The sequence below is a fragment of the Oncorhynchus keta genome, chromosome 17, assembly GCF_023373465.1.
Source record: "Oncorhynchus keta strain PuntledgeMale-10-30-2019 chromosome 17, Oket_V2, whole genome shotgun sequence".
Lineage (NCBI taxonomy): Eukaryota > Metazoa > Chordata > Actinopteri > Salmoniformes > Salmonidae > Oncorhynchus > Oncorhynchus keta.
The window spans coordinates 52,809,209-52,835,846 of NC_068437.1; the positions used below are offsets into that span (position 1 = coordinate 52,809,209).

Here is a 26,638-nt window from a genome sequence, read left to right on the forward strand (position 1 = left end):
CGATTGATCTACTCTGTTTTCATCCTACCATTAGAAATGATTGATCTACTCTGTTTTCATCCTACAATTAGAAATGATTGATCTACTCTGTTGTTTTTATCCTACCATTAGAATCGATTGATCTACTCTGTTTTCATCCTACCATTAGAAATTATTGATCTACTCTTGTTGTTTTCATCCTACCATTATAAATGATTGATCTACTCTGTTGTTTTCATCCTACCATTAGAAATGATTGATCTACTCTTGTTGTTTTCATCCTACCATTAGAAATGATTGATCTACTCTGTTTTCATCCTACAATTAGAAATGATTGATCTACTCTTGTTGTTGTTTTATCCTACCATTAGAAATTATTGATCTACTCTATTTTTTTTTATCCTGCCATTAGAAATGATTGATCTACTATGTTTTCATCCTACAATTAGAAATGATTGATCTACTCTTGTTGTTGTTTTATCCTACCATTATAAATGATTGATCTACTCTGTTGTTTTCATCCTACCATTAGAAATGATTGATCTACTCTTGTTGTTTTCATCCTACCATTAGAAATGATTGATCTACTCTGTTTTCATCCTACAATTAGAAATGATTGATCTACTCTTGTTGTTGTTTTATCCTACCATTAGAAATTATTGATCTACTCTATTTTTTTTATCCTGCCATTAGAATCGATTGATCTACTCTGTTTTCATCCTACCATTAGAAATGATTGATCTACTGTTTTCATCCTACCATTAGAAATGATTGATCTACTCTGTTGTTTTCATCCTACCATTAGAAATGATTGATCTACTGTTTTCATCCTACCATTAGAAATGATTGATCTACTCTTGTTGTTTTCATCCTACCATTATAAATGATTGATCTACTCTGTTGTTTTTATCCTACCATTAGAATCGATTGATCTACTCTGTTTTCATCCTACCATTAGAAATGATTGATCTACTGTTTTCATCCTACCATTAGAAATGATTGATCTACTCTGTTGTTTTCATCCTACCATTAGAAATGATTGATCTACTGTTTTCATCCTACCATTAGAAATGATTGATCTACTCTTGTTGTTTTCATCCTACCATTATAAATGATTGATCTACTCTGTTGTTTTCATCCTACCATTATAAATGATTGATCTACTCTGTTGTTTTCATCCTACCATTAGAAATGATTGATCTACTCTGTTGTTTTCATCCTACCATTATAAATGATTGATCTACTCCTGTTGTTTTCATCCTACCATTATAAATGATTGATCTACTCTGTTGTTTTCATCCTACCATTATAAATTATTGATCTACTCTGTTGTTTTCATCCTACCATTAGAAATGATTGATCTACTCTGTTGTTTTCATCCTACCATTAGAAATGATTGATCTACTCCTGTTGTTTTCATCCTACCATTATAAATGATTGATCTACTCTGTTGTTTTCATCCTACCATTAGAAATGATTGATCTACTCTGTTGTTTTCATCCTACCATTATAAATGATTGATCTACTCTGTTGTTTTCATCCTACCATTATAAATGATTGATCTACTCTGTTGTTTTCATCCTACCATTAGAAATGATTGATCTACTCTGTTGTTTTCATCCTACCATTAGAAATGATTGATCTACTCTGTTGTTTTCATCCTACCATTAGAAATGATTGATCTACTCTGTTGTTTTCATCCTACCATTATAAATGATTGATCTACTCTGTTGTTTTCATCCTACCATTAGAAATGATTGATCTACTCTGTTGTTTTCATCCTACCATTAGAAATGATTGATCTACTCTGTTTTCATCCTACCATTATAAATGATTGATCTACTCTGTTGTTTTCATCCTACCATTATAAATGATTGATCTACTCTGTTGTTTTCATCCTACCATTATAAATGATTGATCTACTCTGTTGTTTTCATCCTACCATTATAAATGATTGATCTACTCTGTTGTTTTCATCCTACCATTATAAATGATTGATCTACTCTGTTGTTTTCATCCTACCATTAGAAATGATTGATCTACTCTGTTGTTTTCATCCTACCATTAGAAATGATTGATCTACTCTGTTGTTTTCATCCTACCATTATAAATGATTGATCTACTCTGTTGTTTTCATCCTACCATTATAAATGATTGATCTACTCTGTTGTTTTCATCCTACCATTAGAAATGATTGATCTACTCTGTTGTTTTCATCCTACCATTATAAATGATTGATCTACTCTGTTGTTTTCATCCTACCATTATAAATGATTGATCTACTCTGTTGTTTTCATCCTACCATTATAAATGATTGATCTACTCTGTTGTTTTCATCCTACCATTAGAAATGGTTGATCTACTCTGTTTTCATCCTACCATTATAAATGATTGATCTACTCTGTTGTTTTCATCCTACCATTATAAATGATTGATCTACTCTGTTTTCATCCTACCATTATAAATGATTGATCTACTCTGTTTTCATCCTACCATTATAAATGATTGATCTACTCTGTTGTTTTCATCCTACCATTATAAATGATTGATCTACTCTGTTTTCATCCTACCATTATAAATGATTGATCTACTCTGTTGTTTTCATCCTACCATTATAAATGATTGATCTACTCTGTTGTTTTCATCCTACCATTATAAATGATTGATCTACTCTGTTGTTTTCATCCTACCATTAGAAATGATTGATCTACTGTTTTCATCCTACCATTAGAAATGATTGATCTACTCTTGTTGTTTTCATCCTACCATTATAAATGATTGATCTACTCTGTTGTTTTCATCCTACCATTATAAATGATTGATCTACTCTGTTGTTTTCATCCTACCATTATAAATGATTGATCTACTCTGTTGTTTTCATCCTACCATTATAAATGATTGATCTACTCTGTTTTCATCCTACCATTATAAATGATTGATCTACTCTGTTGTTTTCATCCTACCATTATAAATGATTGATCTACTCTGTTGTTTTCATCCTACCATTATAAATGATTGATCTACTCTGTTGTTTTCATCCTACCATTAGAAATGATTGATCTACTCTGTTGTTTTCATCCTACCATTATAAATGATTGATCTACTCTGTTGTTTTCATCCTACCATTAGAAATGATTGATCTACTCTGTTTTCATCCTACAATTAGAAATGATTGATCTACTCTTGTTGTTGTTTTCATCCTACCATTAGAAATGATTGATCTACTCTGTTGTTTTCATCCTACCATTAGAAATGATTGATCTACTCTGTGTTTTCATCCTACCATTATAAATTATTGATCTACTCTGTTTTCATCCTACCATTATAAATGATTGATCTACTCTGTTGTTTTCATCCTACCATTATAAATGATTGATCTACTCTGTTGTTTTCATCCTACCATTATAAATGATTGATCTACTCTGTTTTCATCCTACCATTATAAATGATTGATCTACTCTGTTGTTTTCATCCTACCATTATAAATGATTGATCTACTCTGTTGTTTTCATCCTACCATTATAAATGATTGATCTACTCTGTTGTTTTCATCCTACCATTATAAATGATTGATCTACTCTGTTGTTTTCATCCTACCATTAGAAATGATTGATCTACTGTTTTCATCCTACCATTATAAATGATTGATCTACTCTTGTTTTCATCCTACCATTATAAATGATTGATCTACTCTGTTTTCATCCTACCATTATAAATGATTGATCTACTCTGTTGTTTTCATCCTACCATTATAAATGATTGATCTACTCTGTTTTCATCCTACCATTATAAATGATTGATCTACTCTGTTGTTTTCATCCTACCATTATAAATGATTGATCTACTCTGTTTTGATCCTACCATTATAAATGATTGATCTACTCTGTTGTTTTCATCCTACCATTATAAATGGTTGATCTACTCTGTTGTTTTCATCCTACCATTAGAAATGATTGATCTACTCTGTTTTCATCCTACCATTATAAATGATTGATCTACTCTGTTGTTTTCATCCTACCATTAGAAATGATTGATCTACTCCTGTTGTTTTCATCCTACCATTAGAAATGATTGATCTACTCTGTTTTCATCCTACCATTATAAATGATTGATCTACTCTGTTGTTTTCATCCTACCATTATAAATGATTGATCTACTCTGTTTTCATCCTACCATTAGAAATGATTGATCTACTCTGTTGTTTTCATCCTACCATTAGAAATGATTGATCTACTCTGTTTTCATCCTACCATTATAAATGATTGATCTACTCTGTTGTTTTCATCCTACCATTATAAATGGTTGATCTACTCTGTTGTTTTCATCCTACCATTATAAATGATTGATCTACTCTGTTTTCATCCTACCATTATAAATGATTGATCTACTCTGTTGTTTTCATCCTACCATTAGAAATGATTGATCTACTCATCTGTTGTTTTCATCCTACCATTAGAAATGATTGATCTACTCTGTTTTCATCCTACCATTAGAAATGATTGATCTACTCTGTTTTCATCCTACCATTATAAATGATTGATCTACTCTGTTGTTTTCATCCTACCATTATAAATGATTGATCTACTCTGTTGTTTTCATCCTACCATTATAAATGATTGATCTACTCTGTTGTTTTCATCCTACCATTAGAAATGATTGATCTACTCTGTTGTTTTCATCCTACCATTATAAATGATTGATCTACTCTGTTGTTTTCATCCTACCATTATAAATGATTGATCTACTCTGTTGTCTGCAGGATCGTCTGACATTCAGGAGGATCATAGTGAAGAACAACGCGTTGAAGAGGAGACTGTACGAGGAGTTCATTGAATCACTTCCACTGTTAACATCATTAGAGGTACAGTATAGATGTTTGTTATGTATAGCCTGGTCCGAGACCTGTTTGTGCTGTTTAGCCAAATCCTATGGTTGTTTAGCATGACAATGTCCATAGGAGTTGGCAAGACGGCAGGTCTGAGACTTTGCTACTTTCTTTCTCTTTACCAGTAGAATCAAAAGTATAAGTAAAACCAACTGATCCATTTTAAACCAATTTGAAACCAATCTCAAACCCACTTTTTCCCCCACAGCTTTCAGAGAGAATGAAGGTGGTGGATGTGTTGTCTTCTAGAGCCTTCTGCGATGGAGAACAGATTATCTCTCAGGTATTTATACATCTCAGTCTTACGTTCTAAATGATTCCACCGTTTGTATGCATCTTGTATGTTATGTTCGTATTAAATGATCCCTAACTAGAACGGACTTCTTTCAGTCATTCTTTGTTATGTATTTGTTATTCTCAAATTTGAACATAATCCTGTATATTCTGTTACAGGGTGATCTAGCAGATTGTTTTTATATAGTTGAATCTGGTCAAGTTAGAATCACCATGAAGAGAACCAGGGTAAGTTTTACATTGTTCTGTGATGATTTAAAAAAAATAAAAAAAAAAGTAGTTAATGTATGCACCATCAAAATAAATGTTTACTTTGGACAGATTTGTGGGATTTAATGTTGTTTATGTTGCTTTTCTTATGTCTTCTCTCTAGACGAAAAAGGACCAAGAGGATGTGGATATAGCTACATGCTCCAGGGGACAGTACTTTGGAGAACTGGCCCTCGTCACCAACAAACCCAGAGCTGCTTCAGCGTATGCTGTGGGAAGTGTCAAGTGTTTAGGTACGGCATTTACTACACCGTATGTTCTGTTTGACTTCCTGTTTCAGTCCATGACATAACTGTTTGACTTCCTGTTTCAGTCCATGACATAACTGTTTGACTTCCTGTTTCAGTCCATGATATAACTGTTTGACTTCCTGTTTCAGTCCATGATATAACTGTTTGACTTCCTGTTTCAGTCCATGATATAACTGTTTGACTTCCTGTTTCAGTCCATGACATAACTGTTTGACTTCCTGTTTCAGTCCATGATATAACTGTTTGACTTCCTGTTTCAGTCCATGACATAACTGTTTGACTTCCTTTTTCAGTCCATGATATAACTGTTTGACTTCCTGTTTCAGTCCATGATATAACTGTTTGACTTCCTGTTTCAGTCCATGATATAACTGTCTTATTGAAAGCACCAGCTTTTGAGAGAAGCACTTCTGTATTTAGGTAAAAGCCAACAAAAGCCTTCTCTGCCATTCACTTGTTGTGACATGGTAACACTTTACACTACAGCATGGAATAGAGGGGTATTATAACATGATAACAAAGTGGAGTTGTTGTTCATGTGGATCCTTTTTAGGACCTGTACATGTGATGTGAGGACAGCTCTGCTTACAATCACACCGCTTCCCATCCTGTGTGTTGACACCTCTCCTCTTGTGTTTACTAGTTATGGCTTCCCATCCTGTGTGTTGACACCTCTCCTCTTGTGTTTACTAGTTATGGCTTCCCATCCTGTGTGTTGACACCTCTCCTCTTGTGTTTACTAGTTATGGCTTCCCATCCTGTGTATTGACACCTCTCCTCTTGTGTTTACTAGTTATGGCTTCCCATCCTGTGTATTGACACCTCTCCTCTTGTGTTTACTAGTTATGGCTTCCCATCCTGTGTATTGACACCTCTCCTCTTGTGTTTACTAGTTATGGCTTCCCATCCTGTGTGTTGACACCTCTCCTCTTGTGTTTACTAGTTATGGCTTCCCATCCTGTGTATTGACACCTCTCCTCTTGTGTTTACTAGTTATGGCTTCCCATCCTGTGTATTGACACCTCTCCTCTTGTGTTTACTAGTTATGGCTTCCCATCCTGTGTGTTGACACCTCTCCTCTTGTGTTTACTAGTTATGGCTTCCCATCCTGTGTATTGACACCTCTCCTCTTGTGTTTACTAGTTATGGCTTCCCATCCTGTGTATTGACACCTCTCCTCTTGTGTCTACTAGTTATGGCTTCCCATCCTGTGTGTTGACACCTCTCCTCTTGTGTTTACTAGTTATGGCTTCCCATCCTGTGTGTTGACACCTCTCCTCTTGTGTTTACTAGTTATGGCTTCCCATCCTGTGTGTTGACACCTCTCCTCTTGTGTCTACTAGTTATGGCTTCCCATCCTGTGTGTTGACACCTCTCCTCTTGTGTTTACTAGTTATGGCTTCCCATCCTGTGTATTGACACCTCTCCTCTTGTGTTTACTAGTTATGGCTTCCCATCCTGTGTGTTGACACCTCTCCTCTTGTGTTTACTAGTTATGGCTTCCCATCCTGTGTATTGACACCTCTCCTCTTGTGTTTACTAGTTATGGCTTCCCATCCTGTGTATTGACACCTCTCCTCTTGTGTCTACTAGTTATGGCTTCCCATCCTGTGTGTTGACACCTCTCCTCTTGTGTTTACTAGTTATGGCTTCCCATCCTGTGTATTGACACCTCTCCTCTTGTGTTTACTAGTTATGGCTTCCCATCCTGTGTATTGACACCTCTCCTCTTGTGTTTACTAGTTATGGCTTCCCATCCTGTGTGTTGACACCTCTCCTCTTGTGTTTACTAGTTATGGCTTCCCATCCTGTGTATTGACACCTCTCCTCTTGTGTTTACTAGTTATGGCTTCCCATCCTGTGTATTGACACCTCTCCTCTTGTGTTTACTAGTTATGGCTTCCCATCCTGTGTGTTGACACCTCTCCTCTTGTGTTTACTAGTTATGGCTTCCCATCCTGTGTATTGACACCTCTCCTCTTGTGTTTACTAGTTATGGCTTCCCATCCTGTGTATTGACACCTCTCCTCTTGTGTCTACTAGTTATGGCTTCCCATCCTGTGTATTGACACCTCTCCTCTTGTGTCTACTAGTTATGGCTTCCCATCCTGTGTATTGACACCTCTCCTCTTGTGTTTACTAGTTATGGACGTGCAGGCGTTTGAGAGGTTGCTGGGCCCCTGCATGGACATCATGAAGAGAAACATTGCAAATTACGAAGAGCAGCTGGTTACTCTGTTTGAATGTAGCACCACTGACATTGAGGAGATAAACCCATGAAAACCAGAAGGGGAAAAAGACAGTGAGATGCATGATGACGATGTCATAAATTGGTTAGTGGGAAGTGGAAAAAGTCTTGTCACTTTGTGTGTAACTTTTCCATATCTACCTTTGTCAAGTATTGTTTTCTTTCACAAAATAGGAAACACGGTATGTTAGATAGGTACAGGATCGATTACAGATAAAATGCAATGGTTTTTGAAGGATCGTTGACTTGGGAGTAATATTTTTTATTGAAGCAAAGATATCTGTGTTATTCCAAAACGTAAATGTTCATATGTTCTGTCCTCACAACTTTCCTTTTTTGGATTTTTTTATTTTATTTTATTTTTTACAAATGTACATTTTATTGAATTTATCAAAGACATTTTAAGTCACTTGTTTTGTATATTATTGATCACTATTATGTTATGTCAAATATAAATTGGCCTTTTCAGATTCTCTGATAATGTCATATTTCTTCAAAAATCTTGTGCCAAAGGTCATTACATCCTTACTAGATTATGAGCGTGTAAACAAATCACGAATATCCATACCGTGCACATTAAAGTGTTCATAATTTGATATTCTCATGTTGACATAATTTTCAGTAAAGGTGTTGGTTTATACTGTACATTGTAGGCTAGGGGATACCCAGGGGAACTATGTCCTTTCTGGTTTCAACAACCATGTTGAACAGTTGTACCAACAAATAGTGCCATAAAATTCAAGGGATGAATTGAACAATGTGATTTCCTATCGTTGCACTCTGGTATGGCTGACGTGGTGTTTACAGAGTTAAGAATCTTATATTTTCGCCATAAAATGACATAGCCAAATCTAACTGCCTGTAGCTCAGGACCTGAAGCAAGGATATGCATATTCTTGATACCATGTGAAAGGAATGTAGGAGAATATAACACATTAGATCTGGATCAAAGATAATACAAAGAAAAAAACATGGTGTTTTTTTTTGTACCATCTTTAAAATGCAAGAGAAAGGCCATAATGTATTATTGCAGCCCAGGTGCAATTTAGATTTTGGCCACTAGATGGCAGCAGCGTATGTGCAACGTTTTAGACTGATCCAATGAACCATTGCATTTCTGTTCAAATTGTTGTATCAAGACTGCCCAAATGTGCCTAATTGGCTTATTAATACATTTTCAAGTTCATAACTGTGCACTCTCCTCAAACAATGGCATGGTAACATGGCACTGTAACAGCTACTGTAAATTGGACAGTGCACTTAGATTAACAAGCATTTAAGCTTTCTGCATATATCAGATATGTCTATGTCCTGGGAAATGTTCTTGTTACTTACAACCTCATGCTAATCGCATTAGCCTACGTTAGCTCAACCGTCCCGCGGGGGGACCCACCAATCCTGTAGAGGTTTTAAGAAGTTATTAAAAAAGATTTTTTGAAAACACTTGGCTGACCAAGTATTACACACTTTCAAGCTCTTGATTCCTCAGCACTATAGCATTAGACATTCACCACTATAATAATGGTATTTGACCACTTTATTGTCTTCAAGTTCTTGATTCCTCAGTACTGCAGCATTAGACACTATCCACTGTAATAATTGTATACATTATTGTCTTCTTGAGCTAGTTTACACGACATAGTTTGCAAAAAAGTATGTGGACAACCCTTCAGATGAGTGGATTCGGCTAGTTCAGCCACACCTGTTGCTGACGGGTGTATAACATTGAGGACACCGCCATGCAATCTCCATAGACAAACATTGGCATTAGAATGACCCGTACTGAAGACCTCAGTGACTTTCAACGTGGCACCGTCATAGGATGCCCCCTATCCAACAAGTAATTTTGTCCGGCTAGAGCTGCCCCAATCAACTGTAAATGCTGTTATTGTGAAGTGTAAACGTCTAGGAGCAACAACGGCTCAGCCGCAAAGTGGTAGGCCACACAAGCTCCCAGAACGGGACCGCCGAGTGCTGTAGCGCGTAGCATGTAAACATCTGTCCTCGGTTGCAACACTCTACCATGTTCCAAATTGCCTCTGGAAGCACAAGAACTGTTCGTTGGGAACTTCATGAAATGGGTTTCCATGGCCGAACTGTCGTACACAAGCTTAAGATCACAATGCGCAATGCCAAGTGTTGGCTGGAGTGGTGTAAATCTCAACATCATTGGATTCTGGAGCAGTGGAAACTCGTCTCTGGAGTGATGAATCACGCTTCACCATCTGGCAATCTGACAGACTAATCTGGGTTTAGCGGATGCCAGGAGAACGCTAAATGCATAGTGCCAACGTTAAAGTTTGGTGGAAGAGGAATAATGGTCTGGGGCTGTTTTTCATGGTTCAGGCTAGGCCCCTTAGTTCCAGTGAAGGGAAATCTTAATGCTACAGCATACAATGACATTCCAGACAATTCTGTACAACTTTGTGGCAACAGGGTGGGGTAGGCCCTTTCCTGTTTCAGCATGACAAATACCCCCGTGCACAAAGCGAGGTCCATACAGAAATGGTTTGTCAAGATCGGTGTGGAAGAACATGACTGGCCTGCACAGAGCCCTGACCTCAACTCCATCGAACACCTTTGGGATGAATTGGAATGCCGACTGCGAGCCAGGCCTAATTGCCCAACATCAGTGCCCGACCTCACAAATGCTCTTGTGGCTGAATGGAAGCAAGTCCCCACAGCAATGTTCCAACATCTAGTGGAAAGCCTTCCCCGAAGAGTGGAGGCTGTTATAGCAGCAAAGGGGGGACCAAGTCCATATTAATGCCCATGATTTTGGAATGAGATGTTTGACAAGCAGGTGTCCACATACTTTTTGCCATGTAGTCTATTTCCATGTGTTTCTCATCTTAAATGTACATTTTAAAGTATTAAATTCAACTGTTCTCGTGTGCCAGTAAAACATAATAATATGAAGCTTTAGCAATGACGTCAAAGGATATTGATAATGTGTTTCCCCATTGTCATCCTATTCCCTACTTTGGGCCCTGATCAAAGGTAGTGCACTATATAGGGAATCGGGTGCCATTCGGGACACAGGCATTATTATATGTATTGCTGTCTACCTCTAAATGTTAAATAACAAACAACCTGTACCTTTAAGAAGTAGTTCACATGGGACCCCTGCTCTCTCAATAGCAACTTCTCTCTCAATAGCAACCTCTCTTTTTCTCTCTCAATAGCAACTTCTCTCTCTCTCTTGCTCTCTCTCAATAGCAACCTCTCTTTTTCTCTCTCAATAGCAACTTCTCTCTCACTGGCACTCTCTCAATAGCAACCTCTCTTTCTCAATAGCACCTCCAGTGGTTGAATTTTCAATTGTTTGCTTTCCATTGTGTTTTTGGTTCCCTTAGTCTGTGAACAAAATGGCTTATACATGAGGTATTATACAATTTGTTTTTTTGGCAGTGCAGTTTTGTGAATAAGGTTCACAACAGACTGGAACTGTGGATATATCTGAGGAGGAAATCCAGTATTATTGGCTGTTGTTGGTTATATCTCACTTTTCAGTACAATAAAGAACAGTTTTGTATTAAGAAGCTGCTATGCTTATTTTCTTTAGACACTGACTTCATCCAATGTGAAAATATGAATAATCAAAATCTCTTATATACATCTATATGTTGCATCTCTGTGTTGCAACTGCTATGGTGAGCAACAACTGGGTCCCATTTTACACAGACAAGTCTAGGTAGGTACAGTGTGTACAGCAGTTGATTGTGATGAATTGTTACATAATGTAAAAATGTTTTAGATTGTAATTACACAATTGTACCACAACCTCAGTCACAGTTGTACAGTTGTACAGTATGTCACATTATGTAACTGTAATTAGCTGTACCTGACCATGTAATAATGTCAATATTTATTATTTGGATCTCTCCACTATAACATGGACAAGGCTTTGTCAAATTAACTCAGACAACGTTGATATTACATTGTTATTCGACAAGTATAATATAAGGGATTCGTGTGAGTTTCAATAACAAAGGAATATCTCGTCTTCTACTTGTTATGACCAATGAGCTGTTCCTGTGATATAACGGACGTGCACATTCAGCCAATGGGCGTTTGATCAACAAACCAAACCATGCCCATTTACAGTACCCTCAAGAACTCACCAATCACGATTAGAGATTTGCTTTATTGACGTTATTATCGTCCAATAGACGACCGTGTTTGGAAGTATTCGTTCTCACCCTCTTCAGTAATTTGCCAGAGAGTTACTTGATGGCGACATGTTTGGTGAGTTGAATAGATTTCTCAGAAACAAAAGACTAACTCATCTAGAAAAATAAGCAGTGTAATGTAATTTATTCGGTGCGTGTCGTTTTGTGTAATTTAACGGTTTTCATTCAACCGTTCGATGTCGAATGACAACTTATTCTACACACATTTTTTTTCATTGTGACGTTTGTTGTTTTGGTTGTAACATTAGCATGCTAGGCTAGCAGCTTGTTAGCTATTCGTCAAGATAGTGACAAAAAAAACAAAACAAACAAACAAAAAAGAGCCCACTTCCAAAAGTAGAGAGACTAATGTGGAGGAGAAAAAAGGTTTTGGTCAATAACAACAAAAACAACTTCCAACTTACATCTTGTATCGTTTTCGCTTCATTCATTAGACAATTTCGATCACAGCGTTTTTGTCGTGTCTGAACTTGTTGACATTCTTTTGTTTACAACTGAGTTTGTTCCTTTCTAGCTAACGTTAGCTGTTAGGGACGCAAAGCCCCTCCTGACAATGCTCAAAACAGCAAGAGAGACACCTGTTTACAATGAAAGTCATTGGACAAAGATCTGTTTTCACATTTCAAAGTGTCATCTAGCTAGTTTTCCAGGAATCAAAATGTCAATAAATATATTGCGCAATATTTGTGATCGGGTCATTCATTCGCATGCTATATCTAGTCTCAACGTTACAAATAGGATACAATTTAGGTCTAAACAATAACGTTACAAATTGTCTACGTACCATTCAGCCATTTCTAGCTAAGGTGACAGAGTAGCAGAAAGCGTCTTTGTTATTGTCTTCAGCACCTTCTACGTGATACAAATGTAACGCTAGCAGTTACATAATTCAAATGGCGTTATCGTAATCGTTAACGTTTCAATTCCATCACAAATCTATTTAAACTATTAATTGCGACTGGGTTTTTTTCTTCCCCCGAATGATATGTTGTGTAACGTTTGTACGAACGTAACAGTGTTATTGACAATTGTTACGCAGTTATGAATGAATGAGCTCTGTTGCGCATGCGCGAAGTTACCAAAGTTTATAAACGAGCCAGGACTGCATGCCTTTGCTGCATGCATATGGGTCACATGACAGCTCTTTATGTAGTCCACACAGACAATGGACTTTTATTATTGAAATTATCTTACCTGCAAATTAGATAAAATTAGATTAATCTCCTATAAATGTACAATGCAAATATACACTATATAAGTCTAGCGTTTAAATAGTCACCTAATTAAAAAGACAAAATAATATAAGCATATGTTTTCCCCATTTTGTATATTTTACATGCATGCCTCTGTTTTGGTCAGATTCTGGTATTGTAATTTATCGTTGTGTCTCCAGTGTTTACAGTCCAGTTTAGACTGAACGAGTAGAGGAACCAAAGATGGATGCTAATAGAATGGAGGACTCATTTGATCGTCTAAAGGCTCTGCCCTCCTCACGTGACTGTCCCTCCACTCCCATGGAGTATGGTAAATATCTGTTCTTATATAGTAGGTAGCCATGTAATATGCCTATAAAATAGATATATATATATACATATTTGTTTCTCTCAAATGTTACCTTTATTTAACTAGGCAAGTCAGTTAAGAACAAATTCTTATTTACAATGACGGCCCACACCGGCCAAACCTGGACAACGCTGGGTCAATTGTGCGCCGCCCTATGTGACTCCCAATCACGGCCGTTTGTGATACAGCCTGGAATCGAACCAGGGTGTCTGTAGTGACACCTCAGGCACTGAGATGCAGACCGCTGTGCCACATATGTGATAGCCTACCAGCTAGCCTATACACAAGATAGCCTACCAGCTTATTACATAATAAAGTCTTTAGTTACCATTGAAAAATGTACACTGTCACAGAGATATGAAATACATGTATTGTTGTTCTCTGTACTGTAGAACTGATCAACAATCTTGTCTCTCCCTACCCACCAGATGACCTGCCAGAGCTGCAGGAGTTGGACGAGAGCCCGTCCTCTCCAGTCCTGTTCCATGTGGGGGCTGGTGTGTCCCGTCAGGAGTGTATAGCTGGTTCCCCTCATACTAACTGGCTGACTGAGCTGGCTATCATCGCTACCAGCCCTCAGAGCCCCCTGCTGCAGGAAGCTGCTCCCATCGAGAGGTCTGTTGTGTATCGGTGTTGACGTCGCACATACATGGACGTGCTCATGGCACACAACACACACACGCACGCACACACACACACACACACACACACACACACACACACACACATACACACACACACACACACACACACACACACACACACACACACACACACACACACACACACACACACACATACACACACACACACATACACACACACACACACACACACACACACACACACACACACACACACACACACACACACACACACACACACACACACACACACACACACACACACACACACACACACACACACACACACACACACACACACACACACACACACACACACACACACACACACACACACACACACACACACACACACACACACACACACACATACACACACATACACACACACACACACACACACACACACACACACACACACACACACACATAAAATACAAATAAAATGATGAAGAAATTATTGATATGTATTTCTCTGTATTCCTCTCCTCAGGTCATCTCCTGTGCACATCTTTTCCACCAATCGTAGTTTACATTCCTACGCCCGCCCCCCCCTGGCCAGCAGTGCACCCAGCCCCTCTAGAGGTCACCTCAGGGAACGCAGCAGACGTGTCAGGGTATGACCTTTTAACCTTTCACTTCCTGTAGGTCATAGGGTTTACTGTGGACCCTATCACCCTCTGCCCCTGTAAGCCTAGTGATTGGCTACTATGAGGTTATGGATGAGCATCATGGTTGTGGTGAATTCCATTTCAGTTCAGCACAGCGGTCAATCTGGTTTCACAAGGCTAGTTAGTTCAGGAAGCAAACTGACCTCTCAGTTCCATTTTTTTCCCAATGTACTTGAACTTCTTTGAGGATTTTTCAGTTGACTTCATGAACTGACTGAATCTAAATGAAATGTAGCCTAACTCTGCATGGGGTTGTTAAATTCAATAAGTACAATTCAACTGTTTTATAACATTGCCACAACACTGCTGTTGACAACATGCACAATTCAACTGTTTTATAACATTGCCACAACACTGCTGTTGACAACATGCACAATTCAACTGTTTTATAACATTGCCACAACACTGCTGTTGACAACATGCACAATTCAACTGTTTTATAACATTGCCACAACACTGCTGTTGACAACATGCACAATTCAACTGTTTTATAACACTGCTGTTGACAACATGCAAATTCAACTGTTTTATAACATTGCCACAACACTGCTGTTGACAACATGCACAATTCAACTGTTTTATAACATTGCCACAACACTGCTGTTGACAACATGCACAACAACTGTTTTATAACATTGCCACAACACTGCTGTTGACAACTGTTTTTTTATAACATTGCCACAACACTGCTGTTGACAACATGCACAATTCAACTGTTTTATAACACTGCTGTTGACAACATGCACAATTCAACTGTTTTATAACATTGCCACAACACTGCTGTTGACAACATGCACAATTCAACTGTTTTATAACATTGCCACAACACTGCTGTTGACAACATGCACAATTCAACTGTTTTCCTCTCTGCTTGAACGTTGCCCATTCAGGCCAGCAGTGAGTCAGAGTCTGGTGTTTTCTCTATGGCCTCCTTCTCTGATGATGAGGACATGGGCTGGTCACACTCCTGGCCCTCTACAGCCTGGCACTGCTTCCTGAAAGGTATGGACACACAGGCACACATGTACACACAGAAATGATGACCTTTTCCTATAATTATGGCCTTGAGAACTTTTACCTTGTGGAAAAAAACCTAGATAACATTGATAACAAATTGCCTGTGTAGTCAGGACTGGATCAGGCAACAGAAAATGGACACAGATCCTGTTAAGCCTGTGTTTACTCTGTCTAAATTATCCTGTTTCCTAAGTGTTAGTTGCTAACCTAATCAGGTCAGTATAGTAGAAGTCCGTTTGTACTTCTTCTCTGTGTTGTAAGTGAGGATGGCTCAATAAAGAGCATCAAAAGTCTCTGTCTCAGTCTCTGTGTGTATCTCTCACTTCCTGTAGGTCCAGCTGTCTGTCTCTGTCTTTTTGTCTCCCCCCTCACTCCCCTCTCTCGCTCTCAATTCAATTCAAGGGGCTTTATTGGCAATAGGAAACATGTTTACATTGCCAAAGCAAGTTTGCAATGTAAACTCTGTCGGACATGGGAAGCTATTCTCACATAAATAAATATGCCTCTAACGATCGATCGTTCGTTCTGAGAAAGGTAATGCATTGTATTTACGTGACGCTGGCTTCAATAGTTGAGCTGGTGGTGTGAGGCTCTGGTTTGCCCAGTTGAGGTCGCCATTGTCCTTTGTGGATTCTTCCGGGTTGTCGTGGAGTGAGATGTTGTGGTTTTCTGCGTCGGTCAATGTTCTTACTTGATTTGCTGCCTTTCCAGCTACAGTCTGTTAGGCTGTAATCTACGACTCACTTCTTCAAGAGTGATCAGTAGTTCAGAGTTCATACCATTTCACGTATGGCGCAAGCTCTCCTGTTTTCTGGCCTGTGGAGTTGAAATTAGAATGAGCCCTTTTTAAACAGACAAGTCCTCATGGTATTTGGAACTGAGGTGACTTTTCATCAACGGGGGCTTTAATTCTAGAGTTGGAAAAGGGTGTGTAAAATATTTCTGATAGATTTTTGAAAACTATGCCACAATGAAATGAGATTGATACTCTTAATTTCTAAGGTTGCAAGTTCGAATCCCTGAGCTGACAAGGTACAAATCTGTCGTTCTGTCCCTGAACAGGCAGTTAACCCACTGTTCCTAGGCCGTCATTGAAAATAAGAATTTGTTCTTAACTGACTTGCCTGGTTAAATAAAGGTAAAATAAAAAATAAAAAAGTCTATTCACTTGGGTAGGGCCACTGACTGGGCACACATTACCATAAAACAAAACACTTTTCATTTTAGAAGACTGAATCACATGATATCTTTTCATAAGTATTCTTAAACTTTGTCAAACATTTTATCCAACATTCAGATGCAAGTCTCATAACTGAGGAACCTGTATAAACAAGAGTTAGTGTAATGTGGCTGTATTGTCTTTCCTTGAGGTCACAAATATGAAACAAAACAGACCGGGTCGTAGCTGGCTTCTCCACTGACCGTTTCCACATTCTCTAAATTAGGAACAATGTTTAATCCTCTAATTTGAGGAGGTAAGGAGTATTTGGCCGGGAGTTTTCCTTTGTTCTACAGTGACCCTCTCTCTCCCGTACTGCATGGTCAGGGAGACAAGAGTCTGTAAGGAAATGATGACGTGGTTGTGAAGTCAGAAAACTGCCCCCACCCCCCGAACAGGGGGGAGTTGTTCACATCTCTGCTAGCAGATTCACTGAAAGGGCTAGTGCCGTGACAACGTGAAGTAGATAGTAAACAGAAGTGAAATAAACAATCAAAATTAACAGTAAACATCACACTCACAAAAGTTCCTAAAGAATAAAGCCTCTTGTCTCTTTCTCGCTCGGTCGCTCTGTCTCTCTCTGTCTTTCTGTATCTCTGTCTCTCTCTCTCTGTCTCTCTTTCTTTCTCTCTCTCTCTCTGTCTCTCTCTGTCTCTCTCTGTCTCTCTTTCTTTCTCTCTCTCTCTGTCTCTCTCTCTCTGTCTCTCTCTGTCTCTCTGTCTTTCTCTGTCTTTCTGTATCTCTCTCTCTGTCTCTCTGTCTTTCTCTGTCTTTCTGTATCTCTCTCTCTGTCTCTCTGTCTTTCTCTGTCTTTCTGTATCTCTCTCTCTCTGTCTCTCTCTCTCTGTCTCTGTCTCTCTGTCTTTCTCTGTCTTTCTGTATCTCTCTCTCTGTCTCTCTGTCTTTCTCTGTCTTTCTGTATCTCTCTCTCTGTCTCTCTGTCTTTCTCTGTCTTTCTGTATCTCTCTCTCTCTGTCTCTCTTTCTCTCTCTCTGTCTCTCTCTGTCTTTCTGTCTCTCTCTCTCTGTCTCTCTTTCTTTCTCTCTCTCTCTGTCTCTCTCTGTCTCTCTGTCTTTCTCTGTCTTTCTGTATCTCTCTCTCTCTGTCTCTCTTTCTCTCTCTCACTATGCCATTTGTAACAGAATGTTTGACTGATTCTTATATCTTCCTATCCAGGCACCCGCCTTCGGTTCCACAGGGGCCTTAACAAGGAGTGGCAGGAGGCTGAAGACCTGGGGGATTCTGATGACGAGTCAGATGATGAGAGAAGGACGCCGTTCACCTCCCTCAAGGTAGCTAAACGTCCAGCTAATCCCTCACAGTTTTGTTTTTCTCTCTGTTTGATGTGTTATGAACACACCCTGATAATCGTCAGATCTGATATGATTGACTGGGTTTCCTCTGTGACAACTTTCTCTCCGGTTTGTTGATTGGTTTACAGAGCTATGGTTCTGAAGGTCTGAAGTTAGTGGCCCATGAGGACAATGTGTCCTACGGTCAGGCCGTCCTCAAACTCACCTTTGACCCCGGCTCGCCAGAAGAAGGCCTGTTAACGGCAGAGTGCAGATTTGATCACCCCTTCTTTGTGAAAAACAAAGGTAAACAAAAACAAAATGTCTTTCCAGTGTAAACAAATAACTTAATGTTTTTTAAGGGAACGTGGTGTACTGGAACTGCATGTGGGCACTATTGGTCTGAAGTCCGAAAGTTCTGTCATAAGAGATTGATTAAGGAACTGTTCAGTTCTTGCCTGATTTTCCATGGAAGCGGATAGACCCATTGGTTGAATAATCTTTGAAACTGCATGACGTGCCTTATAGAACAGCCCAGGTTCACGTCTTGGACAGGTTCACATCTTGGACAGGTTCACGTCTTGGACAGGTTCACTTCTTGGACAGGTTCACATCTTGGACAGGTTCACATCTTGGACAGGTTCACATCTTGGACAGGTTCACATCTTGGACAGTTTCACATCTTGGACAGGTTCACATCTTGGACAGTTTCACATCTTGGTCTATGTATTTCTATGTATGTTAACATCTTCATACTTCTTCCTGTCCCAGCCTGACTGTGGTGCAGCATGGTATTCCCTGCTCGTTAACATCTTCCTATCTCTTCCTGTCCCAGGTTGGTCCTCATTCTACCCTAGCCTGACGGTGGTGCAGCATGGTATCCCCTGCTATGAGATTCAGGTTGGGGACCTGTGTCTTCCCCCGGGACACAGGGACACCATCAACTGTGATGACTCTGATGTCCTGGACACCTTCAGGAGGTATATAATAATATATCACTGTTGAACATCTGCTATATGTTCCCAAGTGCTTTTAGTTTATTTGGAAAATGTCAAGCCACAGTCTGACTCAGTATGGTGTAATGATTTCAAATGTATTCACCCTCCCTCCCTCCCTCCCTCCCTCCCTCCCTCCCTCCCTCCCTCCCTCCCTCCCTCCCTCCCTCCCTCCCTCCCTCCCTCCCTCCCTCCCTCCCTCCCTCCCTCCCTCCCCAGTTATGATTTCACTCCTCTGGACTCGTCAGCTGTGTATGTTCTGAGCAGCATGGCCAGACAGCGTAGGACCTCCCAGTCCAGTAGTGGCGCTGTCTCCCCCGACCCAGAGAAACTCTCCGGCTCCCCCCACTCCTCCTCTGCCAGCAAATCAAACAGGAGCAATACCTCAGGGACGGTCCCCGGCGGGGCCACACCCACCAAATGCAAACGGCCAATGAACGCCTTCATGCTCTTCGCTAAGAAGTACAGGATGGAGTACACACAGATGTACCCTGGGAAGGATAACAGGTGAGTAGGAGGACCAAACCTGTGTGCATTTGTGTGCGTGCTTGTGTGCAGAAAATGACTTTCTGCCCTGAGCAAAATTCTACATAGGTTTAGAATGTCTCCTGCCATTAAATGTCTCTATTATTGTGGCCCCCTCCATAAAACCTTCCCATATGACGTCAGGCACTATTATGGGACTGGAACTAGGATCAGTGTGTGTGTGTGTGTGTGTGTGTGTGTGCGTGCGTGCGTGCGTGCGTGCGTGCGTGCGTGCGTGCGTGTGTCAGTAGTACTGTCTGTACTGTTCTGATACGCTGTTTACAAAATGGAAGGAGTTCTATGGTAGGAATGTCTCTTGAGTAGACCACGGCAGCCACATGCAGGATTACATCACAGGTAACTAAAGGCTTGTCTGCCTCACGATTGTTCTTACATGTTAGACCTAAAGAGTGTGTTGTCTCTTATAGAATACACAAACTGTCCGTTTTCAGTATTGATAGTTCCACACACACAAACACACACATACACACACACACACACACACACACACACACACACACACACACACACACACACACACACACACACACACACACACACACACACACACACACACACACACACACACACACACACACACACACACACACACACATGAATTATGAATGATGGAATAAATGACTTTGCTGAAAAGTATGTCCTTGTATCCCCTATCCAGAGCCATCAGCGTGATCCTGGGTGAGAAATGGAAGAAGATGAAGAACGAGGAGAGGAGGATGTACACCGTTGAGGCCAAGGCTCTGGCTGACGAGCAGAAGAGACTCAACCCCGACTGCTGGAAACGCAAGAGAACCAACTCCGTAAGGAAGGACTTTTATGCATGACACTGTTATAGCAATATATATATATACAGTACATTTTTGATCCATCTTGATTTTTGTAAATGCCCAAATCCTCTCTGGATACAATACTTGATGAGATTAGTATTTTTGAAATACTATGCGCTTCATGTTTTTCTGTAGCTCAATATGATGCCATGTACAAACTCATCTAGGAGTAGTTGGTGAGACAGCTGTGCCAAAAAAATCAAACTACTGGCAAATAGTGACAACATTTGTAAGGTCTTCACTGTTTAACCTTCACCTCTCTCTCCTTCTCTCCTCAGGGGTCCCAGCAGCCCTAGATGACCTATGACCTCCAGACATGTGTTTGGCGTGGAGAGGTCAGAGGTGAACTGACCGACCAATCTGGCAAACCCACTATCTCTCTAGCCCTGTTCCCAGATCAGTTTTTGTTGTTGTTGCTGTATATCCAGCTTCCTATGGTCATTGGACTATAAAGAAGGCACAAAACAGATCTGGAACCAGGCTAGTTACTATTTTTCTTTCTGCTTACCTGTCAAATCAATGAGACTTAACTGTGATGCGGAATACTCTTGCTTTTATAACCGTATAGACAGGACTACACACATTTTAAGACAAAACAACAACTATGAACTATATATTAAAAAAGCATCTAATCTAGTGTAACTAACAGTGCTTATATTTTGTTATATTTTAAATAACATACAGATATGCCTTATTATTCCTTTATAACTAAGGCTCAGTTTTATATTTGTTCAGGTCATTTCATATTTCGATGCTTGAAACCTTGAGATAGGGGTTGCAAAATTCTGGTAAAAATTCCCTGTATTTCCAGGATTCCTGGATGGAAGATTTCCGGAATATGCATGAAATCCAACATACTCCAACCAGGATTTCTGGAAAACCTGGGAATTTTGCGAGTTACTAGAATTACTGTACCCTACTTGAGACCCAGTGGTGCTAAACTCGGTGAAGGAACAAGTAGCAGTGATACAAAATGTATATTTTTTATTGTAAAAAGAAAGAAAGGGAATTTTAAAAAAGCATTTTCTTCTCTTCTCAGCTTGTTGTTCATATTGATTATAGCTCCATATATTGCACAGATTGACAAAGCCTTTCATACGTTGTATCGTATTATCTGTGAGCTTGAAGGGCAATATAAAGTTTGTAATACATATTGCCCATCTGTGGCCTGATTTACCCTGAAACACGGAGAGGGACATTTTGATTTTCTGTTTTGAAACGTTTTTGCATTCTGTGTCCTATTGAACATGACCACAGATACCCTGTTGTCTGATTCACGCTGTAGGGCTGACCCGAACCGTTCTGGCTTGGATATTTGAATTTTCACATTGTCCTTTTCTAGCATGGTTCAGTAGAGGATGTGTAACCAGGCCGTCTCAGTACGGATCGGCTCGGCCCTGTAGTAGGAATCAGCCATTTGTTTGCCAAGCCACCTGGCCGGCTTACATTTGGGCACATGGAGGTTTTGCACACTCATCCGAACAGCACTTCAGGGCCAAGCGTTCACTGTAAGTGTTTTAATTTCTTTTTGCACTTTATATACATATGTAGTCTTATACAGTACAAGCAATTAAATGTATGCTAGTGGAATCTATGTGTATATGGATTTAATGACTCGGTAGGTATATCTAGATGACATCTATCGGTTTTCACTTTGACACAACCATGGCCAAACTATACATGTCTAGCCTGTGTGCCAGTCCGTTTGTGCTCTGTGACATGACAATGAGTGAGTTGGCAATAGAGTACAAACAGACTGGGACCCAGGCTAGTACAAGTCATGTGATGTTCTGCTTGCAGGTTGCCATGGCGTTGAGTTTATACAGTTTTGTTGTTGATAATGTACAGGTCCACGCCCCACCAAACTGTTGCACAAAATATCATTGTATTATTATATCATTAATAAAAGTTTAAACTTGCAATCTTATTCACCTTTTTTACCTTTTGGTTTGTGCATGTGTCTTTAGCCTTTAGGAGGTACCCTTTAGGAGGTATCCTAGGAGGTAGGCTTTAGGAGGTATCCTAGGAGGTAGGCTTTAGGAGGTATCCTAGGAGGTAGGCTTTAGGAGGTATCCTAGGAGGTAGGCTTTAGGAGGTAGGCTTTAGGAGGTATCCTAGGAGGTAGGCTTTAGAAGGTATCCTAGGAGGTAGGCTTTAGGAGTTATCCTAGGAGGAAGCCTTTAGGAGGTATCCTAGGAGGTAGGCTTTAGGAGGTATCCTAGGAGGTAGGCTTTAGGAGGTATCCTAGGAGGTAGGCTTTAGGAGGTAGGCTTTAGGAGGTATCCTAGGAGGTAGGCTTTAGAAGGTATCCTAGGAGGTAGGCTTTAGGAGGTATCCTAGGAGGTAGGCTTTAGGAGGTATCCTAGGAGGTAGGCTTTAGGAGGTATCCTAGGAGGTATGCTTTAGAAGGTATCCTGGGAGGTAGGCTTTAGGAGGTATCCTAGGAGGTAGGCTTTAGGAGATATCCTAGGAGGTAGGCTTTAGGAAGTATCCTAGGAGGTAGGCTTTAGGAGGTAGGCTTTAGGAGGTATCCTGGGAGGTATGCTTTAGGAGGTAGGCTTTAGGAGGTATCCTAGGAGGTAGGCTTTAGGAGGAATCCTGGGAGGTATGCTTTAGGAGGTAGGCTTTAGGAGGTATCCTAGGAGGTAGGCTTTAGGAGGTATCCTAGGAGGTAGGCATTAGGAGGTATCCTTTAGGAGGTATCCTAGGAGGTATCCTTTAGGAGGTATCCTAGGAGGTATGCATTAGGAGGTATCCTTTAGGAGGTATCCTAGGAGGTAGGCATTAGGAGGTATCCTTTAGGAGGTATACTAGGAGGTATGCATTAGGAGGTATCCTTTAGGAGGTATCCTAGGAGGTAGGCATTAGGAGGTATCCTAGGAGGTAGGCATTAGGAGGTATCCTTTAGGAGGTATCCTAGGAGGTAGGCATTAGGAGGTATCCTTTAGGAGGTATCCTAGGAGGTAGGCATTAGGAGGTATCCTTTAGGAGGTATCCTAGGAGGTATCCTTTAGGAGGTATCCTAGGAGGTAGGCTTTAGGAGTTATCCTAGGAGGAAGCATTTAGGAGGTATCCTAGGAGGTAGGCATTAGGAGGTATCCTTTAGGAGTTATCCTAGGAGGAAGCATTTAGGAGGTATCCTAGGAGGTAGGCTTTAGGAGATATCTTAAAGGTAGGCTTTAGGAGGTATCCTAGGAGGTAGGCTTTAGGAGGTAGGCTTTAGGAGGTATCCTAGGAGGTAGGCTTTAGAAGGTATCCTAGGAGGTAGGCTTTAGGAGTTATCCTAGGAGGAAGCCTTTAGGAGGTATCCTAGGAGGTAGGCTTTAGGAGATATCTTAAGAGGTAGGCTTTAGGAGGTATCCTAGGAGGTAGGCTTTAAGAGATATTCTAGGAGGTAGGCTTTAGGAGGTATCCTAGGAGGTAGGCTTTAGGAGGTATCCTAGGAGGTAGGCTTTAGGAGATATCCTAGTAGGTAGGCTTTAGGAGATATCCTAGGAGGTAGGTTTTAGGAGATATCCTAGTAGGTAGGCTTTAGGAGGCATCCTAGGAGGTAGGCTTTAGGAGATATCGTAGGATGTAGAGTTTAGGAGGTAGGCTTTAGGAGATATCGTAGGATGTAGATTTTAGGAGGTAGGCTTTAGGAGATATCGTAGGATGTAGAGTTTAGGAGGTTTCCTTTAGGAGGTATCGTAGGATGTAGAGTTTAGGAGGTAGGGGCTTTAGGAGATATCGTAGGATGTAGAGTTTAGGAGGTAGGCTTTAGGAGGTATCGTAGGATGTAGAGTTTAGGAGGTAGGCTTTAGGAGGTATCGTAGGATGTAGAGTTTAGGAGGTAGGCTTTAGGAGGTATCGTAGGATGTAGAGTTTAGGAGGTAGGCTTTAGGAGGTATCGTAGGATGTAGAGTTTAGGAGGTAGAGTTTAGGAGGTAGGCTTTAGGAGGTATCGTAGGATGTAGAGTTTAGGAGGTAGGCTTTAGGAGGTATCGTAGGATGTAGAGTTTAGGAGGTAGGCTTTAGGAGGTATCGTAGGATGTAGAGTTTAGGAGGTAGGCTTTAGGAGGTATCGTAGGATGTAGAGTTTAGGAGGTAGGCTTTAGGAGGTATCGTAGGATGTAGAGTTTAGGAGGTAGCGTTTAGGAAGTAGAGTTTAGGAGGTAGAGTTTAGGAGGTAGGCTTTAGGAGGTATCGTAGGATGTAGAGTTTAGGAGGTAGGCCTTAGGAGGTATCGTAGGATGTAGAGTTTAGGAGGTAGAGTTTAAGAGGTAGGCTTTAGGAGGTATCGTAGGATGTAGAGTTTAGGATGTAGAGTTTAGGAGGTAGAGTTTAGGAGGTAGAGTTTAGGAGGTAGGCTTTAGGAGGTAGAGTTTAGGAGGTAGGCTTTAGGAGGTATCCTCTAGGTATCCCCTAGTGCGATGTGTTTACCTTAGAAACGGGTTGACCACCTCAAAATGAGGCAGCTGAACAGAATGGAGCGGCAGGTGGCCCAGAGGCTAAGAGACTTGGCCATTAACCACAAGGTCGCTGGTTTGAATCCCCGAGCTGACTAGTTGAAAAATCTGTGGATGTGCCCTGGAACAAGGTACTTAACCCTAATTTCTCCGACTAAGAGCATCTGCTAAATGACAAAAATGTGAACTAAAGGTATGTTTAGGTCCCTTATACTCAGGTCCACAGTGAATTACACGCTGGAAAGAATGATTCCCTCGTCTGTGTTAAAGACGACACAAGAAATACAAGGAGAAAGTAGTGAAAGAACAGGACATGAGACATGATCAACAATAGACAGATATGTGTAGCGCCTTCTTAATTGAAAAAGCTCCACACAGAAGAACTACAGAGGAGAAACTAAGCTAACCCCAATTGAATTGAATTGAATTGAATTGTGTACTCAGTTTTTAAACAGATGTGTATTTTTAAGGATATTGCTCACTGTCCATTCACCATAACCCTTACGATGCTTCTATAGGGCACATGTGGTGGTACCGTACACTAGATGCCACAGCTCTTGATTCTTCGACCAGATCATACTAAATGAATGTCCTTTACTCAACACATAGGTAGATGACTTGACTAATTCAAGTAGACTAGTAATGTAATGGCCGGTTAATGCACAAGTACTGTAATCTTCATCCTCGCTGCCAGGGGGTGCTCACACATCATGTTTCTTTCATGAATGAACTGGCTCTTTTTATAGTGCCACCACCATCATCATCATTACTATCACCATCATCATTACCACCATCATCATCATCATTACCACCATCATCATCATCATTACCATCATCATCATTACCACCATCATCATCATCATTACCACCATCATCATCACCACCATCATCTCCACCCACCACCACCACCATCATTCATCTCCACCACCACCACCATCATCTCCACCCACCACCACCATCATCTCCACCACCACCACCATCATCTCCACCACCACCACCATTCATCTCCACCACCACCACCATCATCTCCACCACCACCACCATCATCTCCACCACCACCATTCATCTCCACCACCACCACCATCATCATAACCAACACCATCATCTCCACCACCATCATTCATCTCCACCATCATCTTCACCACCACCATCATCTCCACCACCACCACAACAACCACCACCATCATCTTCACCACCACCACAACAACCACCACCACCATCATCTTCACCACCACCACAACAACCACCACCACCATCATCTCCACCACCATCATCATCTCCACCATCATCTTCACC

General features: G+C 40.4%; 1 protein-coding gene, 1 long non-coding RNA gene and 1 pseudogene across 35 annotated transcripts in view; 2 read left to right on the forward strand and 1 right to left on the reverse strand.

Annotated features, from left to right (window-relative positions):
- The window catches only part of LOC118374845 (endoplasmin-like), a 77,592-nt pseudogene extending 69,195 nt beyond the window's left edge, over nt 1-8,397 (forward strand). Inside the window, exons 23-27 of the transcript XR_008066958.1 lie at nt 4,739-4,840; nt 5,073-5,147; nt 5,318-5,386; nt 5,532-5,661; nt 7,823-8,397. The product of XR_008066958.1 is annotated as an endoplasmin-like (transcript). The remainder of the gene's footprint in view (nt 1-4,738; nt 4,841-5,072; nt 5,148-5,317; nt 5,387-5,531; nt 5,662-7,822) is intronic.
- LOC127908349 (uncharacterized) lies at nt 5,669-7,903 on the reverse strand. 33 transcript variants are annotated; one of them, XR_008066985.1, is made up of 6 exons: nt 7,752-7,903; nt 7,602-7,701; nt 7,302-7,551; nt 7,052-7,251; nt 6,902-7,001; nt 5,669-6,851 (listed from the first exon to the last, which is right to left on the reverse strand). It is a non-coding gene; the product is annotated as an uncharacterized LOC127908349 (long non-coding RNA). The 33 variants fall into 33 exon arrangements; XR_008066983.1 differs by lacking the exon at nt 7,602-7,701; XR_008066963.1 differs by having other exon boundaries at nt 7,302-7,701.
- A 3,692-nt stretch (nt 8,398-12,089) lies between the features above and the next one.
- Nucleotides 12,090-22,821, forward strand: LOC118374841 (HMG box-containing protein 1-like). The gene is made up of 11 exons (XM_052466547.1): nt 12,090-12,175; nt 13,514-13,644; nt 14,112-14,298; nt 14,821-14,944; nt 15,889-16,000; nt 18,411-18,526; nt 18,676-18,832; nt 19,362-19,506; nt 19,741-20,028; nt 20,726-20,867; nt 21,173-22,821. The coding sequence occupies exons 2-11, from the start codon at nt 13,557-13,559 to the stop codon at nt 21,188-21,190; spliced, it is 1,377 nt and encodes a 458-aa protein (XP_052322507.1). The 5' UTR covers nt 12,090-12,175; nt 13,514-13,556; the 3' UTR covers nt 21,191-22,821.
- The last annotated feature ends 3,817 nt before the right edge of the window (nt 22,822-26,638 follow it).

Excerpts from the sequence above, each read along its gene's own strand:
- LOC118374841 (XM_052466547.1), top strand. The coding sequence starts at position 13,557 with ATGGATGCTAATAGAATGGAGGACTCATTTGATCGTCTAAAGGCTCTG. Across the intron at positions 14,945-15,888 it reads AACGCAGCAGACGTGTCAGG|GCCAGCAGTGAGTCAGAGTC; the intron begins GTATGACCTTTT and ends TTGCCCATTCAG. Across the intron at positions 20,029-20,725 it reads TACCCTGGGAAGGATAACAG|AGCCATCAGCGTGATCCTGG; the intron begins GTGAGTAGGAGG and ends TCCCCTATCCAG.